The 21823-nt window shown below is 37.8% G+C and overlaps 1 protein-coding gene across 1 annotated transcript in view; it reads left to right on the top strand.

Moving 5' to 3' along the window:
• ca9 (carbonic anhydrase IX) overlaps positions 1-21823 on the top strand; it is a 63330-nt gene that overhangs the window by 29720 nt on the left and 11787 nt on the right. The window contains exons 6-8 of the mRNA XM_039759589.1: positions 4637-4703; positions 9599-9756; positions 12815-12959. Coding sequence (XP_039615523.1) covers positions 4637-4703; positions 9599-9756; positions 12815-12959 — 370 coding nt within the window. The remainder of the gene's footprint in view (positions 1-4636; positions 4704-9598; positions 9757-12814; positions 12960-21823) is intronic.

The raw sequence follows: 21823 nt of genomic DNA, 5'->3' as shown, positions 1-21823 counted from the left end.
GGACTTAAGTGGGTAAACAAATATCAGTCAGATCAGATAAGAAAGACCCATTGTGTTTTGGGGGATGATAGACACCAATGAGTAAGACCAGACACTCAAAAGACAATAGACAGTCAATCGGGATTCTTTTGATGTTTAACTCTTACCTAGCAATTACTGCAACCTTCCTCCTAGTCTTGAGCTACGAGCCTCTGAGAAGTAAATGTGTCCGGATGGTGCAAATGTTTTGGTTTTTGCCATGTTTCTGTTATACATATCACATCAAGGTAGGGATCTTTAATGAATTCTGATAGCACCAATGCTTTGCCATTAAGAGATCTTGGGTTAAACAATACCATATTAGCTGATGATGGTTTGTTGTGCACAGACCCTGGCTGTAAGTTGGCCCCATATGAGTGGTGGTGTTTATGAGTTAGCCCTGTGATGGTCTGGCACCCCATACAGGGTCAGTTTCTGCCTTGTTCCTAGTGATGACAATAATAACCTTGAAATCTACGTGATCAACGTAGACCTCAGCATTAATATATGTGGGGCACCATCTATTAAAATGTATTTTGTAATGTATGTAATAATAAAATTGCATTTGTCGTTCCAAAAGAAAGCCCATCTGTTTTATGCCATTTGGTATGACATTCATAAAAGCACTGCTGATGTTTGTGATGCACCATCTGTTGTACAATATAGAAACCGCAAACTAAACAGTTATGTATATATGCATAGACACTTTTCCTTTTATTAAGGTGAATACTACCAATTAGGAAAATGCTAGAAGTGTGAATTTGAAACAAAAAATACTGTAAGCATAATGAATCAACAAAAAAAATAAAAAATGTGTTTTAATTTGGAATTAAGTAGAAAAGAGCAAAAATCAGAATATAGAATAAAAAAAAAAAAACTCAAAATGCTCAAACAAAAACTCAAACTCAATAATTTACAGACTGTATGAATGACTGCATGTAGGTCATCATTTGCATTAACTACAAGAAGTAAATTCTGCTATACCCCTTTCTGAAACACTCTTTTACTCTTTTAAGACTGGTTCTCTGCAAAAGTATAGCCAGGAATTGCTGCAGCTTTTAATCTATGGTCTGTTTTCTGTAGCAGGTTTATAGGGTTATACAGTCATTATTGTCATGTGTACAGAGTAGTGAAATTCTTACTTGTGCATATTAATCATTATGCAACACTATCCAGAGCCAAGCTTAGCAACAATCTTTCCTTGAAACTTCTGTATCCCATACCTGAAAAAATGCAGATATTTTAATACTTTGGCAATGAATCATTTTTTAATGAAACTGAAATGATCTGTCACTACATACTGTATTTTGCTGATCCTAGATCTTTTTTTGAGGTAAGCGTCCTTACTCAATACATTTGTAATATTTCTATCCATGAAAGCCTCAGCAGGTTTGTTACATTCTCTCTCTCTCTCTTATTTTCTGAGTCCTCATTGTGCCATCTGGTAAATGGGGCAATGACAAATGAGCCGCATTGTTGTGTTTTTCCACAGACCTAAACCACATATGTTTAGGTCCTATGCTGTTTCCTTTCCCTTGCAGTGTTCATCTTAGAGATATACTGAGTAGTGAACTAAGGGGCATTCAGCATAAATGTCCAAACTCTGTCCATCTCCCAGCCCTGACAGTTTCTGAGAAAGCTGCCACTCCTGTCCTCCACCAAAACTCATCATTTAAGACTGTGTTTGGCCAGAAAATCTTCATGATGGGTCGCAGGTGTTTGGTCTAGAATTCCTCAATTTTTTGTTTCTTCTTCTACCTCTTTCCAGCATTCTGATCCATACAGATGAGTGTTCAGGAAGGTGTTCTTGAAAATCTTGACTTCAGCATAAACACTGAGACTGGAAGATGTCCATATACAGCAGGTTTCAATACAGCAAAAGCTAGGTTTATAAGTATGACATTTTATAAGTTCCATTGATTCATCTATTATCAAACCCATAATATCCATTTTGGGTTTGTGGGTGGGGGAGACTTTTAAGGCATCAGACACTAGGCAGGAACCAACTCTTTTATGGGACCATCACAAGAAACACACATGAACAATATGAAGCCTGGGTGCGTACAGCCGCCCTAACCCCCAACACAGACAGGCAGAACACAGGTTCAACACACAACACCCGGTTTATTTACAGTTTTGTGCACAGTACACCAACACAGCACAGTCCCTTCTCTGCTGCCAGTCCATCCGCCTCCATTTCCTCCTCAGACTTTGTCTTCTTTCTCCCAACTCTGGATCTCTGAGTGGTGTCTGCTGACCCCTTATATAAGGCACCCGGAAGTGCTGCCGGAATTACGTTATCAGACACCTGGAGCACTTCCGGGTGTGGCAGGAGAGCTGCTCTCAAATCGCTCAGCAGCAATTGTAGCACCCCCTGGCGGTGCCCACAGATCCCAACAGGGCTGCACCAAACTCCAACTCCCGTGAAGCCCTACCATCTAGCGTCCCGGGGAGGTAATATTCAGGCCACATCTCCTCTCCTGCTCCTTCCAGTGTGGAGGTGTCCCGGCCAGGCAAGGAACTTGGGCGTCCACAACAACACATACTTACATTCAGAAGCAGTAGTTTAAACTTGCCAGTTAATGCAACATGCATGTAATATTGGAGTAACATCAGATTTCTTATAGAGAAAAACACAGGCCCATAGGGGCACAAAAATTGAATGCTTGTTGAAAAAAAAAATCAAAAAAGAGAATACAAACTGAGATAAATAAATTATGAATAAAGCAAAAGCTAATTAATATCCTACAGCGTTTCTGGGCTTTTACATATGGCATTATCTGTCGTGTAGGGGCGGTTGATCTAATTGCACACATTTCCAGTACCAGGATTACCCTTTTCACATTGCATGTGTCTCTCTTCTAAACACTTTCTTGACCCTGGCATCTTCCTCCCATCAGTTGAGCTAGATGGCTTTAAACCCTGTGCCAGGGTCACTTCTGGCCAAGCTACAAACTGTTATTGCAGATATGAAAGGTGTTTGGTGTCTCTGTATCCCTGAGCCTTCAGATACCATTAAAAGGCAAGATATCCACCCAGGATACATGTTGGTCACTATATTTATAACAAGGATGTTTTTGTAACTGTCCATGTGCCTGTAGGTCATGTGACTCAATGACTGCTCTAATTCTCTCTCTCTCTCATTAGATTCTAGGCAGCAGCCCTCTAGAGTCCTAAGGGATCTTTAGATACTTCTGTCCAGGCCATATCTCGCGTATTCATGTGCCTGCTGGCCTGACCTATTGCCCTTCTGTGGCACCCTGGACTGGTAAAGGGCATACTGTTTCATAGTAGCTTACATGATGTGGTTCTCCCTTTTACCTCAAGATCTTTTGCAGGACTTCATCATACCATGTTTAATTCCTTGTAAGACAGGAAGCAGAAGGTGGGGCCATATAAGGGTTTGTGTTTGTGGACAATGTGTCTGCGTAGACATACTTTTATGATGATGTTAGCACTATTAAGTGCTGTCTCATTCTAGTTAGTTGGGAAGGTCATGATTCAGATTCCTAGAAAATGGCTGTGTAGTGCCAGAATTTTAATTAGACCACATTAGGTCTTTTCTATATAACCTTTTGTACACTTTTAGAAACACAGCACAATAGCTTCTAATTGTGTAGCTTTCTAACAATGAGAAGGCCCCAGATTCAATTCCTGATCTGTGTAGATTTTGCTTATTCACCTTATGTCATTATAGTATTTTTCTCCATTTCAGTTTCTTTCTGTACCTCAAAATGTACTGCATATGTTCTGCACATATTGGATTAGCTGGTTCAGTATTGGTAGGTTTGGATACATGCATGAGCCTGTACTACAATGGGACATTTGTCTTTGCTTTACTCTCTACAAACCTGCTCTGGAACAAGTTTATTGAGAGTAGAGATAATTTTTTTAGTCTGGCTTTAAATTATTTGGGTTCACTGACAAAAGCGCAATAGACATATGCGCCCTGACAAAACCGCGACGGACAAATGAGCGCCGACAAACCCGCTAACTGGTTTTCGACAAATGCACGCCGACAAAATCGCCACGACAAAATCGCGAGAGAGGCCAAGAGAGTGGGACGAATACGTGCGCATTATGTACACACTATGTGCTAGGTTATAACTGTTATAACTGCTGATGGCATGCTGCGAACAAATAACTCAGTCGAGGGTTGGCATAACGCGTTGTATACAAAGCAGAATTACCAGAAGTCAGGCAGCCAGCAAGTCTAAATAGGCTCAACAATCAAGACGTCTTGCTGCAATTCTTCCTACATATGCAGGGCGTGATCTTAAGGACTATCTGTGTGCCATGCTGATGGCATGCCACGTCTCATAATACTGACTTCTAAAATAAACATTATTATATATGCTTTAAACTAGTAATTCATATTTAATGAAACTTTCGCGATTTTGTCAGCGCAATTTTGACGCCACGTTTTAATCGGCGCTATTTTGTCGGCGCTCATATGTCTATCGCGCAAATGTCAGGTCACAATTATTTGTTACCTTAACTTTTTAAATTTTGTTATCTTTGATTTAGTCAGCATATTAAAATGTTCAGAACTCCACATTCTTTCCAATAAAGAAGCACTTTGAAAAAATTGAATTAAAATGACTTTGTTGTCTTGCAGATTGGTCGTCAGGAAAATGCGGAGTATAATAATATTCTTACTTCTCTGGCAGATGTCAGTTCTGAAGGTGAGTATGTCCTTCCTTGCCATAACTCCAATATAAACACAATGTCTGAACAGATGAAACTGAAACTTTCAATTTCAGATTAGGCTAGCCTAGATATAACCATACTGTCATCATTTTACGCATAACTCATAAGTGGATCAAACAATTGCTGTCAAATATGGCAAATTCTGACACTTAAGAACCCTGGGATTCTGAACAAGAGTTCATTGGAAATTTTATTTTTGTGAATACAACTTCTTTTCTTTTCTGAAAGTGACCTTAAACATTCCTTTTATGAAAAAAAGATTTTAAATAAAACATTTAGACTATTAAAAAAAAACATTTTCTTCAAAGCATTTTTCATGTTTTTAGATACTTCTGGTTTGTCATCATTTCATGTTCAGTGCAGGAAAAGAACACTTATAGCACCATGTCTTCATTCATGAAAATATTTTGAAATGAAAAGAATAGGAATAAAAGTACTCAAAGGATTTGTTACTTTATTTTTATTTTATTTTATTTATGTATTTTTTTTTTTTGCTTTTTTGAAATTCTGAACTGCTCTTGAATAACAGAAGAAAAAAGATTTAGATTGTGGAGCATAGATGTGCTCAGAATATGGGAAAAGTGGAATCACAGCATGAGGCAGATTTTTTAATGTTTACATGCAAACCTTCTTTGTTTGAATGGGGCAAGTGTATTTCAATGTAACCTTCTATTTAAATATATATTTTTTTCCTACTTTATGATGAATATAGTCGACTTAAAAGGAAGAGGTATGAACATTAATCAGTAAGAGCTCATGTGTTGTCTAAAGACTTTCAACATTGTGTAGACTTACATTACCATAACGAAAGAACAATTCTGTTTCTATTTAAAATCAGTATCCAATATCCATTCTATATATAAATTTCATATGTTTCATTTTAAAATACTGTATACAATTTTGTGTTTCTTTACCTGGCATTATACTTTTTATTTATACAGTTACATGAAATAAATGCTGATGTATAGCTAAAGCACATGAATGAAACAAAGAAGAAAATTATCAGAACGATCAAGCAAAATTGAACCAAAAAAGCACACAGCCTTCTATTGTTTTTCATTTGTAACCCAATTTACCAGCTTTAGTTGCATGCACATGAAAAGGCAGCTCAAGTGTATTTAGTAACCATTCAGTCAAGATTTCTAGAATAGTTACACAATGTGCTATTGTGAGAAGGGCATTGGGGAGGAGCGCCTTATAATGAATAGAATGAAGTAGCAAAGTAATCTTCGTATTCTGTACTCCATCCTGCTCGTTGAAAGCAGAACTGAAAATCGCAACTTAATCTTTTTGATATTCAAGCACTCTTTACTTATTTTGATTAATGCTTTTAAAACCTTTTCTATTTCATTGTTCCACTCATTTATCAATTTCCTAAACCTGCTTATCCTGAACTGGATTGCAGAGAACTGGAACACATCCCAGCAACAATGGATTGAAAAGCAGTAACCAGGCCCTCAGTGAAATGCCACTTCATCGCAGGGAATGTTAATACACACACACACCCACTCTCAGTCATACTGAGTTACCAATCAGCATAAAAAAGCTCTGTGGGAAACTGGAATCCCTTGAATAAACACTCACGACGACAAGGAGAATGTTAAAAGTACAAATATTAAGCCCTGTATCTGTTAATGAAACAATGGTGCAATTGCTGTGAAGAAGGACTTATGCATGTTCACATTATATATTGTATTAATTTTTATTACTGTATATGATGAGATCAAAAGGCTCAGGTAGTATCCCATCTGAACCTAGAAAACACCTGTAAACTTACTTCTGGTTCCAGGCCTTGTCCAGACTCTCTCAATCATTTCTCGCTTGTTTCTCCTCACTACATGCCCATGCCATCTTAATGTAGCTCCTGTAATGTTCTCACTGATCTTTATCTGTCCTGCCCTGTTCCAAACCTCCGCTCCAATTTCTCCCTCAGGGACAGTCTAAAATCCACCTGGGCAATCTCATTAAAGTTATTTCAAGCTTCTCTTCCACTCTTTCCCTCAGTGCCCATGTCGCTGCACTGTATATCGGCTCTGGCCATAACATTATTAAATACATCTTTACTTTAATTTTATTTACCATCCTTTCAATAACTTACTACCCCAACATCTTCCACCATTTTATTCATGCAACAATTCCCAGAATATTCCACCCCAATACATTCAATAAGCACATTCATCTCAAGGACAAAGAGAAAATGGCTACAAGACAAACCCTGATATAAACCTACTTGTGCAATAAACATTTCTGTGTTTCCTAATGCATTTCACACTGTTATTACCAAATCTGCATACATCATTTCTACCAGCAATATTAATGTTGGAATTTTATTTTCCTTAGACATGAAAATCTTACCTTTGGACTCAATTGTAGGTCTTTTCCACACCTAGAAATATAGCTTTTCATTTCCATTTAACTTCTTCTCCTGAGGTTGCCAAACATTTAATATTGAGGCTTATCATTTATTCACACAAATTCTCTTACTTTATCATCTATTACTCTTTTTATTTACTACCATCAAGTGTTTCATTAGCTTATCTGCATGATAGTTCCCATAATCCAGTTCATTTCCTTTGATTTTAAATAAAGACATCAGTTCTCTCTTTCTCCCAACATCAGGAATCATTTTTTCTTATCTCATACCACTTTAATCAATTCTAAGAGCAATTCATCCCTTAGTCCCTGGTGCTCACTGCATTTTAATCTTCACTTTCATGGACCAGGTGTGTATCCTGCCTTCCTACCTGCCTCTTGCTTAATGCCCAGTTCATTTCTATATTTCCTGCTATCTCAAGATGCCAAATTTTCTTTTTCTGCCAACTGTCCCCCTGGGGACAAATACATTTCTAGCTGTGCCCTTGTCTTTCATTGTTTTTAACAGTTGTTTATAATACTTCCTCCATCTAATCTATATAGTTCTTATTTTACTGGATAAAATAATTGCCATCTTTCATTACAGACCCTTTCTAGATTGTTTTCGTTGTTTATCCTGTTTGTTATCCTATACAGAAAGTTTTTCTCCTTCTCCTGTTTCCAACTTGCTATACATATTCTTCACTGAACTCCCCACATCCTTTGTGTCTCTCTGTACAATTCTTTTGATCATTTTAAATGCCTCACTTTCCAGTCCTTAAATGTGTTTGACTTCTGCTTCAGTGCTTTGTGAATTTCATCCCCTGTAGTAGACCATATTCAGTTGATCTTCTCAACACTCTTTGCTCTGTCTAAGCATGAAACATTCTCATTTCTCTCCAGATGTATTCCTCTCTGTTCCCTTAGAAAATTCACAGTTGATTCAGTTTCTCTCTTATATAATCAATAAACTGCTCTCTCTTTCCCCCCTTCATACACCACATGTCGATCCTCAGATTTCCACACTTATTAGACATTTCTCCTTTCATTTTCAAGTTCTTAACCAGATGACTGTGCTGTAGTGAACTGTATTACTTTATAATTCATTACAAACCTTCTTTTAGTTCTTCTCATCAGAATGTAATTTGACTTTGAATTCCACTCTCATAGGTTATCTGATAATGATTTGGTTTCCGAAAGTAGGTATTCAAATCCCGTGAATGCCAAAAGGGACTCTGCTCTGTTGGGCCCTTGAGCAAGGCCCTTAACCTATAATTGCTGAGCGCTTTGAGTAGTGAGAAAAGCGCTATATAAATGCAAAGAATTATTATTATTATTATTATTATCCCCTACCACACACCTTCACATCTGCTTCCAGCCCCTCTCTAAATGCTTTCGTTTCTTCTTTCCAATATCCCATCTGAGGTGAACATGCAAGTATTACATTTCATTGTTCAATAATATTTATACATTAACTCATTTATCACTAACTTTCGTCACTAGTCCCTCTGCTGTTTCCTCCCCATTTTCTAGACTTTGTGGTTCACAATAATGTAATTTAAAACCATTGCCTAGCATGTGCTGACTTCCACCTTGCTTCCTGCACACAAAGTACGTCTAGTCTCCTCTTCTCTAACACATCCATGATTTCCCTTGCCCTACCCATCATGATCCTCGATGTGAAGTACCATCTGTAATACTCCACTCATTTACTTGTTTCTTTAGTGTCATCTGTGTCCACCGTCCACATCTCCATCCAGTAAAGAGATGCTACATCACATTTCCTACAGTGAACTCCCTAACTCCTTCTAACATTTTCATACTTATCAGGCAGTGTTTGATAATTTGGCATTTTTTTATGACTGTATGTCCTTGCTGATATTGATCAGAATTTTGTACAGTAGCCTCTGGCTAAACAGTCCAATTACAATGCAGTAGCTTTCTGTTCTTGTCTACATGTTCCATTTGCATCTAGTAGAATAAAGGTGAGTCTCCAGCACCTAAAAACCAGAACATCTCAGCAAAGATAGAAAACCCCACAGAAAATCACCAATATCCACATAAGCCATGAGAGGTATAAAACATAATTCCAGAGCAACCTACTGCTTTGTAGCTTGTATTTTTTACTCAAGGGCTAGCCCAACCGCAAAAACAAAGTTCTACCTTAAAGATGTACCTACAGTATATATTCCTCATATATTGCAAAGTAACCAAACATTTCTTCAATTCACACTATTATTCATCTTAGGCATCACAAGTTACAAAAACTATATCATAAACCTACTGTAGTGTTTCAAAATAAGTTGCTTAAAATTTTTTCATCTACGGTCTCTGAAAAGTTGGTAAGTGCTTTGGATAGGATGACCTGACATTACAGTTGAGAAAAGAATTTATCCATATCAAGTCACTCTTTCAAATTCTGTCTGTGGCACATTACTGAAGAGCTGTCATTAAACAGACATGTTCACCTTGAACAAAGCAATACCAATAACTCTTTCTCTATTAATGTATTTTGCAGAATCTGACGTAGAAATTGACGGCTTTAATATCAGGTTCCTCTTACCATCCAACCTTGAGCGTTTCTTTCGCTATAATGGATCGCTCACAACTCCTCCTTGCTTTCAGACAGTTAACTGGACGGTTTTTAATGATACCATCAAAGTTTCAAGGAAACAGGTCAGTAAACAAAGTTAAATTTGTGCCTTCAGAATCTAATCTGACAAATAATTAGTGGTTTATTCATTTTAATAATCTGTTAAGCTCATTTTATAGAATGACTTTATGAACTATTTGCATCAGGTTTGCCCAATCCATGGAGTGCTGCAGTGCTGTAAGCTTTTGTTGTAGCTACAGAGGCTAATTCTTGTTGGTAATATGACTGCATCATTAGTCTCAATTTCCTGTTTTACACTCTGTCTACAAATTTAGAATGATCTGTGAATCTTAGTTTAAATAATTAGTCTACACAGGTTAATTTTGCTATTACACTTTTTCTAAATTATGAGCAATTTGTATTAAACAGACTTGATGAGTATTTGGGCTGTTCTGCATTGCTCTTTATATATTGTCTTATTAGTATGTTGGACAAGAACTTCCTCATTTTAAAAATTGTTTGATAATGATCATAGCAAGGGCTTCATAAGGGAAACATGCAGTTCTCTGAAATTAAACAGAACTCATGTTTAGTGTACGCAAATAGGATGAGCTCATTCTGAAAGAGGCCATGTATAATGAAAAGCTACATTCAATGCCACTGTCCATAGACTTTATAAGATTAGCCAAGTTTTACATAAACAGTACATAACAAATTACAAAGATAAACATTCATAGCAGGCCATCTGAGGCACACAAGGAATCAGGGCTGATGTTCAATAATGAGAAGATTAACAAAGTCAAACAGTCTCTGAGTATGAATTATAGAGTATGTGGCACGCAGCTGAGGATGGTACCCAGCCGGGACGCCCAGGAGGACTGGAGGAGGGCTTGTGAGAGAAGGAGGCGGCCTGAAGAAGAGGCATAGTGTGGTGTTGGCCTGGACTTTGGGAGAGTCTGTGGGTTGTGTGGCACTTAAGACTTGTAAATATTAGTTGGAAATAAACGTGTGGTGGTGATTAGTAACATTGATATCAAAATAGTGTATCCAATATCATGATAATAAAAGCATATGGTCATGATACATGAATCACAAGGTGATAATTTGTCTTTTATATTTTGTAATATTTTAAGTATTCTTATTTAATTCTGTGACATACTGCAGTTTATTTATTATGTGACTAAATTAAAACATTAAACTGTATCACTATGGACAAACGTGTTGTTAATCCATTACATATAATAAGGAAAACCCTTGAGTCATTTTATTCTGCTTAAACCTCAATATGTTTTACAATAAAACTCGTAAAATATTCAATTATAGTTAGTATAGTCAGTAAACAGACTGAATTAATCAACATACAGTTTTGTATCCCAAGACCATGTGAACTATCCATCCATCCATCCATTGTCTAACCCGCTGAATCCGAACACAGGGTCACGGGGGTCTGCTGGAGCCAATCCCAGCCAACACAGGGCACAAGGCAGGAACCAATCCCGGGTAGGGCGCCAACCCACCCCATGTGAACTACTGTACTTCAAATAATTTTCACCAGTCAGTATATTATAAATAAAATACCCATAAAATGCACAAATTACTCAGTTAATGTAATTTCAATAACAAAATTATTGAGACATTAAATTCATATAAACAAAGAAAACTGCTTTACAATTGCCTATTGGACTGTAAAGTTAAACTTCAAAAAGACTTGAACAGTTGGTATATGTCAGCATTTTTGCTTCAAAAAGCAGCTGGTCTAAATGTTCAAAAATGTATACCCTTAAAAATGCAAACAAAAAAAAATCAATGCTTGTTATCTGTGTATTGATAAATTGCTTATATATCGATCATTACTGGAACAAATCTCAGGGTTGCTGAAATTCCTTAACCTATTCTGGCAGAATGACATGCAGAGTGGAACAGGGCACCAGTCCATCACAAGACACACACTTATGCCCACACTCGCACTCCTTCACACCAGCTAATTTTGACTTCATAACTCACCTAACATGCATGTCTTTGGGAAGTTCCAGCAAAACAAGATTGCATAGCAATGCACACAGACGTCCAGACATGCTGCAGTCCCACACGCAGAATGATCAGGCTGGGTCCTCCAGACCAGTCTTCTGACAGCAGTGCCAACTACTATGATTTATTTTCTATGCATGCTAAATCCTATCACTGTTTCCTTTCTGAATTAGAATTATTTCCTTATTACTCTCTATAGCACAGTTAGTCCAGACATTAACATTTAAAAGCTACTTCATGCTTTCCACACTTCTAATTCATTAATAGTCAAGTAATTTATTTACCTGTAAGATCCAAGTTCTAAGCCGAGTGCTGATCATTTTGTTTGGCTGGACCATTGCATGTTTTGCTTGGACACTAAGTCTGTGTCTTCTCATTCACATCTTAGCAGTCTGCTCAATTCAAAATAATAGGATCAATAAAATATCACAACAAAACAATTGCAATACATATTTGAATCCATTTCCCCTTGCCTCCACAAAACAGGGTACTCACGAAATAATTCCACAATATGGTTAGATATTACTTATATACAAATAATAACTTAACTTAGTATATGTGTCGGTTGGATACAAATGTCAAATAATTAATTAAATAAATAAAACTAATTGTAAAGTTTGGTGTAAGAGAAGAATTGTCTTAACTAAAAAAATATCTGGGATGAAACGCTTGATGACACCGTTGTTTTTAGGGTGCTCATTGTTATCTCTTTTTCCGTTTATATGCTATATATGAAATTAAAGAACACAAGGGAAAAAAAGAAACCAAACAACTCCATCTTGTTCAGGTGTGAACCAGATCAATGTGGTATCTTCTGCTGCAATCTAGCTTGAATGTCAGTCTGTCTCAAGGCTTCAAAAGTCAAGGACACCTGTTTCTGATGTTTCAAGATCACATGGCAAGGCTGGCTGTGCTTATCAAGAAAGTCACTGTACCAAGTAAAGTCTGATTAACTGATACCTCATCTTGTTCCCTTTATGCATCAATAGCAGCAGCTCTTGAAAGAATTCTCTGGGACAGAAACAAGCAGTGTTGTTGGCAGTAGTCCAGCACGTGCAACGTTTGCATATGCCAATTGCTACATTTTTATTTCTGTGTGTGCTTTGTTCATAGATGGCTGCACTGGAGGAAACTCTGAAAATTGGACAGAGTGAACTACTGACCAAAAATTTCAGGGCTCCTCAGTTGCTGTTTGGCAGGGAAGTACTATCTTCTTTTAAGATGTCCTCTGACGTATCACCTAATGGCTTAAACAAAGGTAAGAACAACAGCCTCCATGTCCACATCTCTTCACTTACTCTCTGCATTTCCAACACAGTAGTTATCCTGCGCCTGGTGATTGTCACTGTCTGAAAGAGTTTTATTGTCAACATACTGTAGTTCTGATTACGTGACTCAGAAAAGAAGTCTTTTGTAGCAGTGAGCTGCCGTCTTTCAAATACTTCATTCTGTTTTAGAATGTGATTGCTGGTGCGGTAAGATAGCCATACAAGCAACATACTTGTTGGGTTTTTTTCTTGTGTTTCCTCATCTACAACTTTTACATGCACCTTAATGTGTTGTGTCAAAGACTTATTCAATATTGTAATGCATGTTCTGTCACTTGGAGTCGGCAGATAGGAGAGAAAGTGTCTTCAGAGTCAAACTTGTGGCAACATCTTTTATCACCGACACCTGCTCATTTCCTCCATTGCTGAACTCCTGAATAATATTATTTGAATTCTCTTGAATAGAAGTTCAGTGTGTAATAAAATGAGTGACAGGACAGGACGTTTGACAATCGGAGAGCACAGTTAAAGTAGCGATGCTGCTTTATAGTGGAGCCAGTTGAAATGTTTCTAGTATATGATAATGATGGTGCACTCTAAATGCTCAATGTAAGCATCCAAACATGTCCTCCTTGCAGGTGATTCCAAGACAGTTGGGTTGATTTTATTTAGCAGTAAGCCTGGAGATCCCCTAGGCAGGGCTGAAATATGTTACAGGTACAAAATAAGCGTGTGATGTACCTTGTTGTCATCATGATCTTCATTAGGATATGCAGGGCAGATTTCATTTTGTAAAGTGTACCCAGATATTTAATGAAGAGGTAACGTGAGTGTGTCATTAACTTAATAATCAAATTAATAGACTGGAATTTTCCATCAGTCTGCATTCCCACACCTTCATTCGCCTGATTGCACACATTGCAGCCTCCATAACCTGCTCCTCTCCTCAGCAAAGGAAATTTCATGCTAACCACTGCATGTGTGGCTCCACAAGACTAAAGCTGCTTGCCTCAGTTTTTTTTTACAATTAAAATGCTTTAATTTACCAAATCATCCCATTAATTGAAGGTTAATTGGTGGTTTGGTTAGCTTTGTTGAGAGAAACACAGCAGGCGTTTGTAATTGAGGGTGTGCCTGTGTCTGATTACAGGCTTAAAGCAAGGAGAGTAAACTAGAGGCGCATGTAGTACGGTACACAAATAAATACAGTCTAATGCTGGTCTGTGGTTACAAAAGACCGAGGTGGTGAGATTGGAGGAAGTATTACCAGGCTACACTGTCTTCAAGAGATTCCAAACTCAATCCCATTTTCCTTCTGACTTCCTGTTGGTATTGTTCCTTATAGCTTCTTAATTGCAGTTATTTCCCTTCTTGGGAGTCCCTGGTGTATTCAATATGGCCCTTCATTATGTGACCTTGCTTTTTCCATCACAAGGTGGATGTGAGGCTAAATCTGTTTTAACAGCAATAGACAGAAAGCAGGAACCAGCCCAGTCTATCATACACACTCATATATGGAGCCAATTTACAGTTGCCAACTATTCTAGTGTGCGTCTGTTTGAGACATGAAAAGAATGCAGAGCACCTGCAGAAAACCCATGAAAACACTGTGACAATGATTGGTGACCAAGTGATGAGGAAAATATTAAAGGCCTGAAATGGTGACTGAGGTGTTTGATGACGTATGGTGCATGGAACCAATGGACTTTATTTAGACTAAGTACACAAGTCGCTAGAATGGTGTTTTCTGCTTACAATGAATAAAACAGGATTCATATTTGTAGAATTACTGATTTGAATCCTAGACAACATGCCTAGCGAGTATAACTAAATATTATTGCTGACCCAACCAAATTGCACAACTTTAACAGATGTGTAAGGCAACCTTTTCTTGTCGTTTGAGGCTTTCCATAATTACTGAATTAGATAGAAGTTCAGACTCAACAGATATAGGTATAGAGGCTTTTAACTTGTGTCTGTCTGTCTTTCTCTCTCTCCATCAGCGTTTTAACCAGTGCTGCCCGAGTTAACCCTTCCTTCTGTGTTTGGTTTTCCAGCATTCCTCTTCCAATCCTCAGCCACAGCACCACCTCAGCAGGAACTTCTAAGACATACACAGGGGGATCAGATAGACCTGGCCGACAATCAGACTATAACCCTCTACCCAGAGGGTATTCCAGCTAACTAAGTTTAAGCATCATTCATTCATTTTAGCCATGAGTCATTTTTATTGTTTTATTCATTTTTTAGTCCAATATTTCATTCATTCATTCATCCATCCTTTCATCATATATTGATACATCCAACATTTTATTTTATTCATTTCATTCATTAGTGGTGCAATTATTAATTTTACTGATTTTTCATTAATTTTGCATATTATACTTTATTTTCTAAATTAGTAATTCATTAAGATATAAAGACAATAAGAGGCAAACAGTATGACCTAGTAACTAAGAGATTGGACTGTGAAGCACTGAGTTACTGTTTCAGTTCTACAACTTGCTCCATCTAACTTGTTATACGATGGTTTAGTACAAACTGTACATGTGAAGTGCTTCGAGGTGGTATGTGGGAAGATCCTACATAAAATAGGCAATATGAGTGATTCATTATTATGTCAATTTTAAGTATTAATCAATAACGCCTCCTACCTTCCTTCCTTATTTATTAATTCCTGTAACATATGCCATAACTTTTTAGCCACTATTAATTCAATATTTATTATTCTACATTTGTTTATTGATAATTTATGAATCATTCCTTTATTCATTTGTAGTTTTATGTTGTTCATCGTTAATGTTTTTGAGTGTAAAATGGTTTACTGCTCCAGAGACCAGGGTTCAAATCCAAACTGAGTTATAGTCTGTGGAGTTTACATGTTCTTTCTGTGTCTAGAGCTACTCCTGTTTCCTCCCAGATACCAAAAACATGAATAATAATAATAATACATTTTATTTATTTGTAGGCACCTTTCTAAACATTCATGGTCACTGAACAATAGACAAAACACAGATTATAAACAAAAGTAAAATACAGAAATTAAAATCAGACCGAGCAATTGTAATCAAAGAGAAAAAACAGTCTTAAACAAATGACTTTTAAGTTTAGATTTGAAAAGTGAGTGATTCAATATTTCTAAGCTCAGATGGAACTGAGTTTCAGAGCTGGGAAGCAGAGCAACTGAATGCTCTGCTCCCCATAGTGGTAAGACGGATGAAGGGGACAGTCAAGTGCATGGAGGCAGAGGATCTGAGGGTGCAGGAGGAAATGGCAACATGGAGGTCGGACAGATATGGAGGGGCAAGGTTGTAGATAGCCTTAAAAGTTTGTAGGAGAATTTTGAATTGAATTCAGAACTGAACTGGAAGCCAATGAAGCTGCTGCAAAACGGGAGTGATATGGTGAATAGAGGAGGTTCTAGTAATGATGCAGGCAGCTGAATTCTGGACCAGTTGAAGCTTATAAAGAGATTTGCAAGAAAGACCAAAGAAAAGGGAATTGCAATAATCCAGACGAGAAGTGACAAGGCTATGAACAAGGATAGCAATGGCGTGGGGAGTGAGGGAGGGGTGAATACGATTAATGTTACGCAAGTGGAAATATGCAGACTGGGAGATGTTACTGATGTGGGACTGAAAGGATAAAGTACTGTCAAGGATGACACCGAGACTCTTAACATGTGGGGAAGGGGAGACAGAGGAATTATTAATAACAAATTAAAAGTGATCAGTTTTGGATAATGTTGATTTGTACCAATGAGAAGAACCTCAATTTTGTCACTATTTAATTTAAGAAAGTTTGAAGAAAACCAGGATTTGATTTCTGCTATGCAATCAGTAAGGGAGGAGGGTGGGAAGGAAGCAATAGGTTTGCTAGTGAGATAGAGCTGGGTGTCATCAGCATAGCAGTGGAAGCTAATGTTATATTGATGACAGATATTGTCAAGGGGAAGGAGGTAAATAATGAAAAGGAGGGGCCACAGGACAGAGCCCACCTGAAGTAACTGAAGATCTGAACCAATCAAAGATAATCTATTTAGAAGAGTAGTGTGACAAATAGTGTCAAAGGCTGCACTCAGATCAAGAAGGATGAGAATAGGAATTAAACCAGAATCAGCTGCCATAAGTAAATCATTACTAATTTTTATAAGTGTCGTTTCTGTACTGTGGAGGGGACGAAAAACATACTGGAATTGTTCATACAGATTATTTTGAGATAGATGAGAATGAAGTTGAATAGCCACTATTTTTCAAGAATTTTGGAAATGAAGGGTAGATTAGAAATAGAATGAAAATTACTGAAATTAGTTGGATCGGCACCGGGTTTTTTCAGTATTGGGGTTATTGCAAGCAGTTTTAAAAGATGAAGGAACAATACCAGTAGTGAGAGAAGAGTGGATTATAGCAGAGATAAGGGGGACCAGAGGGGGAGGCAGGCTTTGACGAGAACTGTAGGGATGGGGTCCAGTTGACAGGTGGATGGCTTAGACTTACAGACAAGATCTGAGATTTCTGAGAAGGTAGGAAGCTGAAAAGAGGAAAATGAGTGAGTTGGTGGGTGAAATTCAAATGCAGTACTGGAGGAATCTGTAGCATATGTTGTCTCTGAATTGGCTCTTTATGACAAAATATACCCTGCAATGGAATGGCATCCTGTCACGGGTTGGATCCTGACCTGTGCCTGATGGGATTGTATAGGCACTGTCTTGCACTAGACTAATTGGATTAAAAAAAAATAAGTGAATGAATAAATAATTTAATTAAATTATTCACTTTGTCTCTCTTTTGTTAATTCATTAATTCATCCTACCTTTCAATACTCATTAAGTCATTAATTCTGTCAAACATTTTCAAACCCATTTTCACAGAATGTCATTATAGGGCTCACTAACTGACTCACTCACTCATTCAAACACACATTGGGCTACTTTGGAATTACCAATTAACAGGCACATCTTTATGCTGACAGAGGATAAAGGAGTAAATAAAAGCAAGTATGGGAAGATACAAAAAGAAAGTGAACAGGTGCAGGATTTGAACCAAGGATTTTTGATCCACCAAACCTCTGCACCATCACACTCACCTCATTAATTTTCAGGTCAGGTTGGGGAGCATGCACTGGTACAGCACGTTGCTGTACCCACCACATGACAAAAAACAGCTTGGGATTCCATTTGGCAACCCTCAAGGCAAACACGGGGTCCAGTCCCTCTCACCAGAAATGACCTCTATCTGCCACAGCTAGGTGTTATGTGGACCTCCCCTAGGCCTGATCCATCCACCCTGGTCCCAAGCAATGTGAATTCTGCAAGCTGGACCATCCTTGGGGAACCATGCCACAGATCCGTAGTGTTGCAACTGAAGCTCCCTCAAAATGCAGTTAATGTGCCTCATTCAAGACTCCATGAGCAACTGCTAGTTTGACACAAAATCAAACCAACATTACCCAAGGATTCTCTGAAGAGACACAGTACCAAAGGAATCCAGCTGCTAGATCCCACAACCCTGCACAACACCCAGTCCATACTAGCATTGAATATAGTGGGAGCAAGAACACATCCCTGACGAACCTCAAAATCGACTGGGAAAAATCACTCTTCACAGCACTCACAGTAACAGTGTACAGGCCGGCCATGATATCCAGCAACTTCAGGGAGATTACGCAAAGTCTCAGGATGTCCCACATGGCAGCTCGATCAACTGAGTCAAACACTTTATCAAAATCAACAAAGACTGCAAAGAAACTCTGCCATTTGTGCTCAATGAGAACCCTCACTGCCTTGATGATAGACTTCTCACGCACAAAACCAGACTCCTCCAGTTGCTGGTAAGTGAGGAAGTGATCAAGGACCCTATTGAGGATGACCCTAGCAAGGACCTTACCAGGTTCTGAGAGCAGTATTATCTCCCTCTAGTTGTCGCAATCTAGGTGATCACCCTACCCTTTCCAGATAAGGATGACTAGTCCTATTTTCCAGTCAGCTGGGGTGATACCAGTCTCCCAAATGGAAGCAAAGTTTGCTTGCAATGCCAGGAGGGCAGCCTTACCATCAGCCGGGAGAAGTTCACCCCGGATATCACAGATCCCTATAGCCTTCCGTACCCTCAGCTGGTTCACCATCTGTGCAGTCTCACTGAGACTGGATGGTTCACAGCTAATTTGTTTAATTTTAATAATCTGTTAATTTTTTTTTTTGTATTTAGTCATCTTGTTTTTTTCTCTCCATGAATTACTTATACCTTCTAACATCTTTTCATGTATTTTTTATTATTATTATTCATTCATTTATCTATTCTTCATTGCTGCTATTCAAACAGCTTGAAATGTTTGAATGGAAGTGAGTGGATGAAATATTTGAGGCTTGAAATCATATCTTGAGGATGTGACATGCTGTTTTGATTGTGCTATTTGGTCACCCCGTTTAATTGTTGTCATCTGTTGAATTAAAGGAGAAATAGATTTTCAAAAGAGTAAATTGCTTGTGAAGGTAAAATGTGACTCCTCAGATCAAATAAGTGGTTCATTTCTCTAATTATTTTTAATCATTAGTAACAGACATGAAATATGAAATTCCAGTAAATACATATAAAGCTCTGTAAACTTATTATTAATCCCATCATTAGTAATGTTTTTGCCCAAGAGAGCAAGTGGAAACTGGCTGAGTATAAAGGAATTTCTTTTATCTTTTTTTTTTTTAACCAGTGGTGTTAGTTTTGATCAGAGGATGAATATCACTTCCAGAGCAACAAGGCAGCTGAGAGCTTCAGCAAAATCAGAGTGTGTACTGTTTTAAGATACCCACACCCTCCAATCCACATAATTCCTGTAAGTGCTGTAAACACACAGATATACAGTAGATCCTTTGCAGAAGAGAGCCAGACAGTCAAGGTTTAGCTGCCACCAGCTGGTACAGTAAATATATATTAGATATAAACCCATCATGCATGCCAGTTCTGTGGCTTTACTGCGCAAAGTAACCTCACTTTTAGATAAACCTGTACAAAAAAAAACAGAGGTGTGCATACATAGGGCGTTGCCTTTACTACCCACGTAAAGAAAAAAAAAAGGTGATGGGTGTCATAATGCTGTGTTTAAATGTTCTGACAGGCTCATTCAGAAATATAACGACTGAGTTTAAAACTGCATATTCTCCTCCCTGGGACTAAACAATGGCTTTGTGAGTACAGACGCATGGTTGAACCTTCGATGGAAGGGTTTAAAGATTGAGCAAAAGGTTATTGTGTCTGAAACCCACAAGGCTGAAAGTTGGCAATGAACAAAATAATCCAGTTTCATTTCACACACTGTTTGGCAAGACTGACACTAAAGCTTATTTTGCAGGCGATTTTGCAAATTGCTAAATGCTAAACTCACTAAAAAATAGTCTTTTAGGGGAATTTTTTGGAGTCTAAAATAAGGTATATTACTCTTTAGAGCATTGTTCACACTTCAGTGTTTTTCTGTATGCTTTTCCGCAGTTGCATAATGCAGGCAATCAATAGCACAACAGCAAAATCAATGCTATTGGTGCCTCTTGTTCACATCACCATGGCAGTGCAGTACATATTTTAAAAATATTACATGCTGCATAATTTCCACATAAAGACGCACAAAAATTCACCATCATGCACCTTATTATGTTTTCGAAACAGGAAAACTCATCACCCTGTAATTACCTAGCAACCTGTCTTGCCTGTTTCTTAATTCCTGCAGAAGACTTGAGGATATACGTGCCCCAAACACTGCAAAACGTTGAGTTTAATTTCTGTCTCCGACACATCTTTGCGACTGCAGTCACCAAAATTTGGTAAAGCAAGCATTGATTGTGATGCTGGAACAAGACATTTAGACTCAACTAAATGTCTACACAAGACAAGAAATGAATCCAGTGAGTTTTTTTTTCTTTTACCACAAGAGATTTTTATTTAAATACTAAATGAAGGGCAGAGGCAGTAGGAGTTAAAAGTTTAAAGTGCTTCCAGACAGGAACTAAACACATTTCTTCTTGTGTCAGAAACATGAATTTCACTGGAAATTTTTGTGATGTCGTGATTCCTGCCCTGACTATTCTTTTTCTCCTTATGTTCATATTTTATTAGTTTACATACTCATTTATTTTTAAATGATTCATCCTTATTTTTATTCACTTCCACTCATTGCCATTTTCTGTTGTGGTAGCCCATTCAGATCTGTGCTTGCCATAGAGCGTGGCCCCAGAGTTTGTGCTAATTACGCCATTGGTGCAACAGTTTAAAGACTGGCACAATAGAACTGTAATTGTCTGAGATTGACTATACTGAATCAGACAGTAACATTTTTAATGTAGAGAACCAGGTAATATGCGTAGTCAAAAGGCAAGCTTAAAGGTCAGAACTGAAATTCAATCCTATCTTTTAAATTAACCGTAAACATAATAAAAATCAGTAGTCAGAATCGATAGCGAGAAATCAGAATACTTACTAATCAAAAGGTTTGAAACATTTGAGCACAGGTTCTCTCAGTAAAGCTCTGACACTATGGACATGTTTAGAGTGCCCTTTAAACCATCACTCCAATGGCATCACAGGCAGTGCACATCCTGTAGATTTGTGATAGGATTGCCATCAAAACAGGAGATGCCAAAAACACTGAAATAGCAGTGGAAAAGGTAAGGTAACAAGAATGGTAACAAAAATGGCGTTGAGGCATAATGGGAAAAATCTTGGACTTTCTCAATTGACACTAAACAGAAAAACTATTGATAAAATCACAATCCCCGAGTTCTAAAACACCTAGATCAGTATATATACTGTGTAAATCCATCCAGGAGATCCCATCAAAATATAAAGGTACAGATTTCGAATGTACACTT

Source organism: Polypterus senegalus, chromosome 7, assembly GCF_016835505.1.
Source record: "Polypterus senegalus isolate Bchr_013 chromosome 7, ASM1683550v1, whole genome shotgun sequence".
Lineage (NCBI taxonomy): Eukaryota > Metazoa > Chordata > Cladistia > Polypteriformes > Polypteridae > Polypterus > Polypterus senegalus.
Note: the sequence above shows the minus strand (reverse complement) of the source record. Positions and strands in the feature narration are given on the sequence as shown.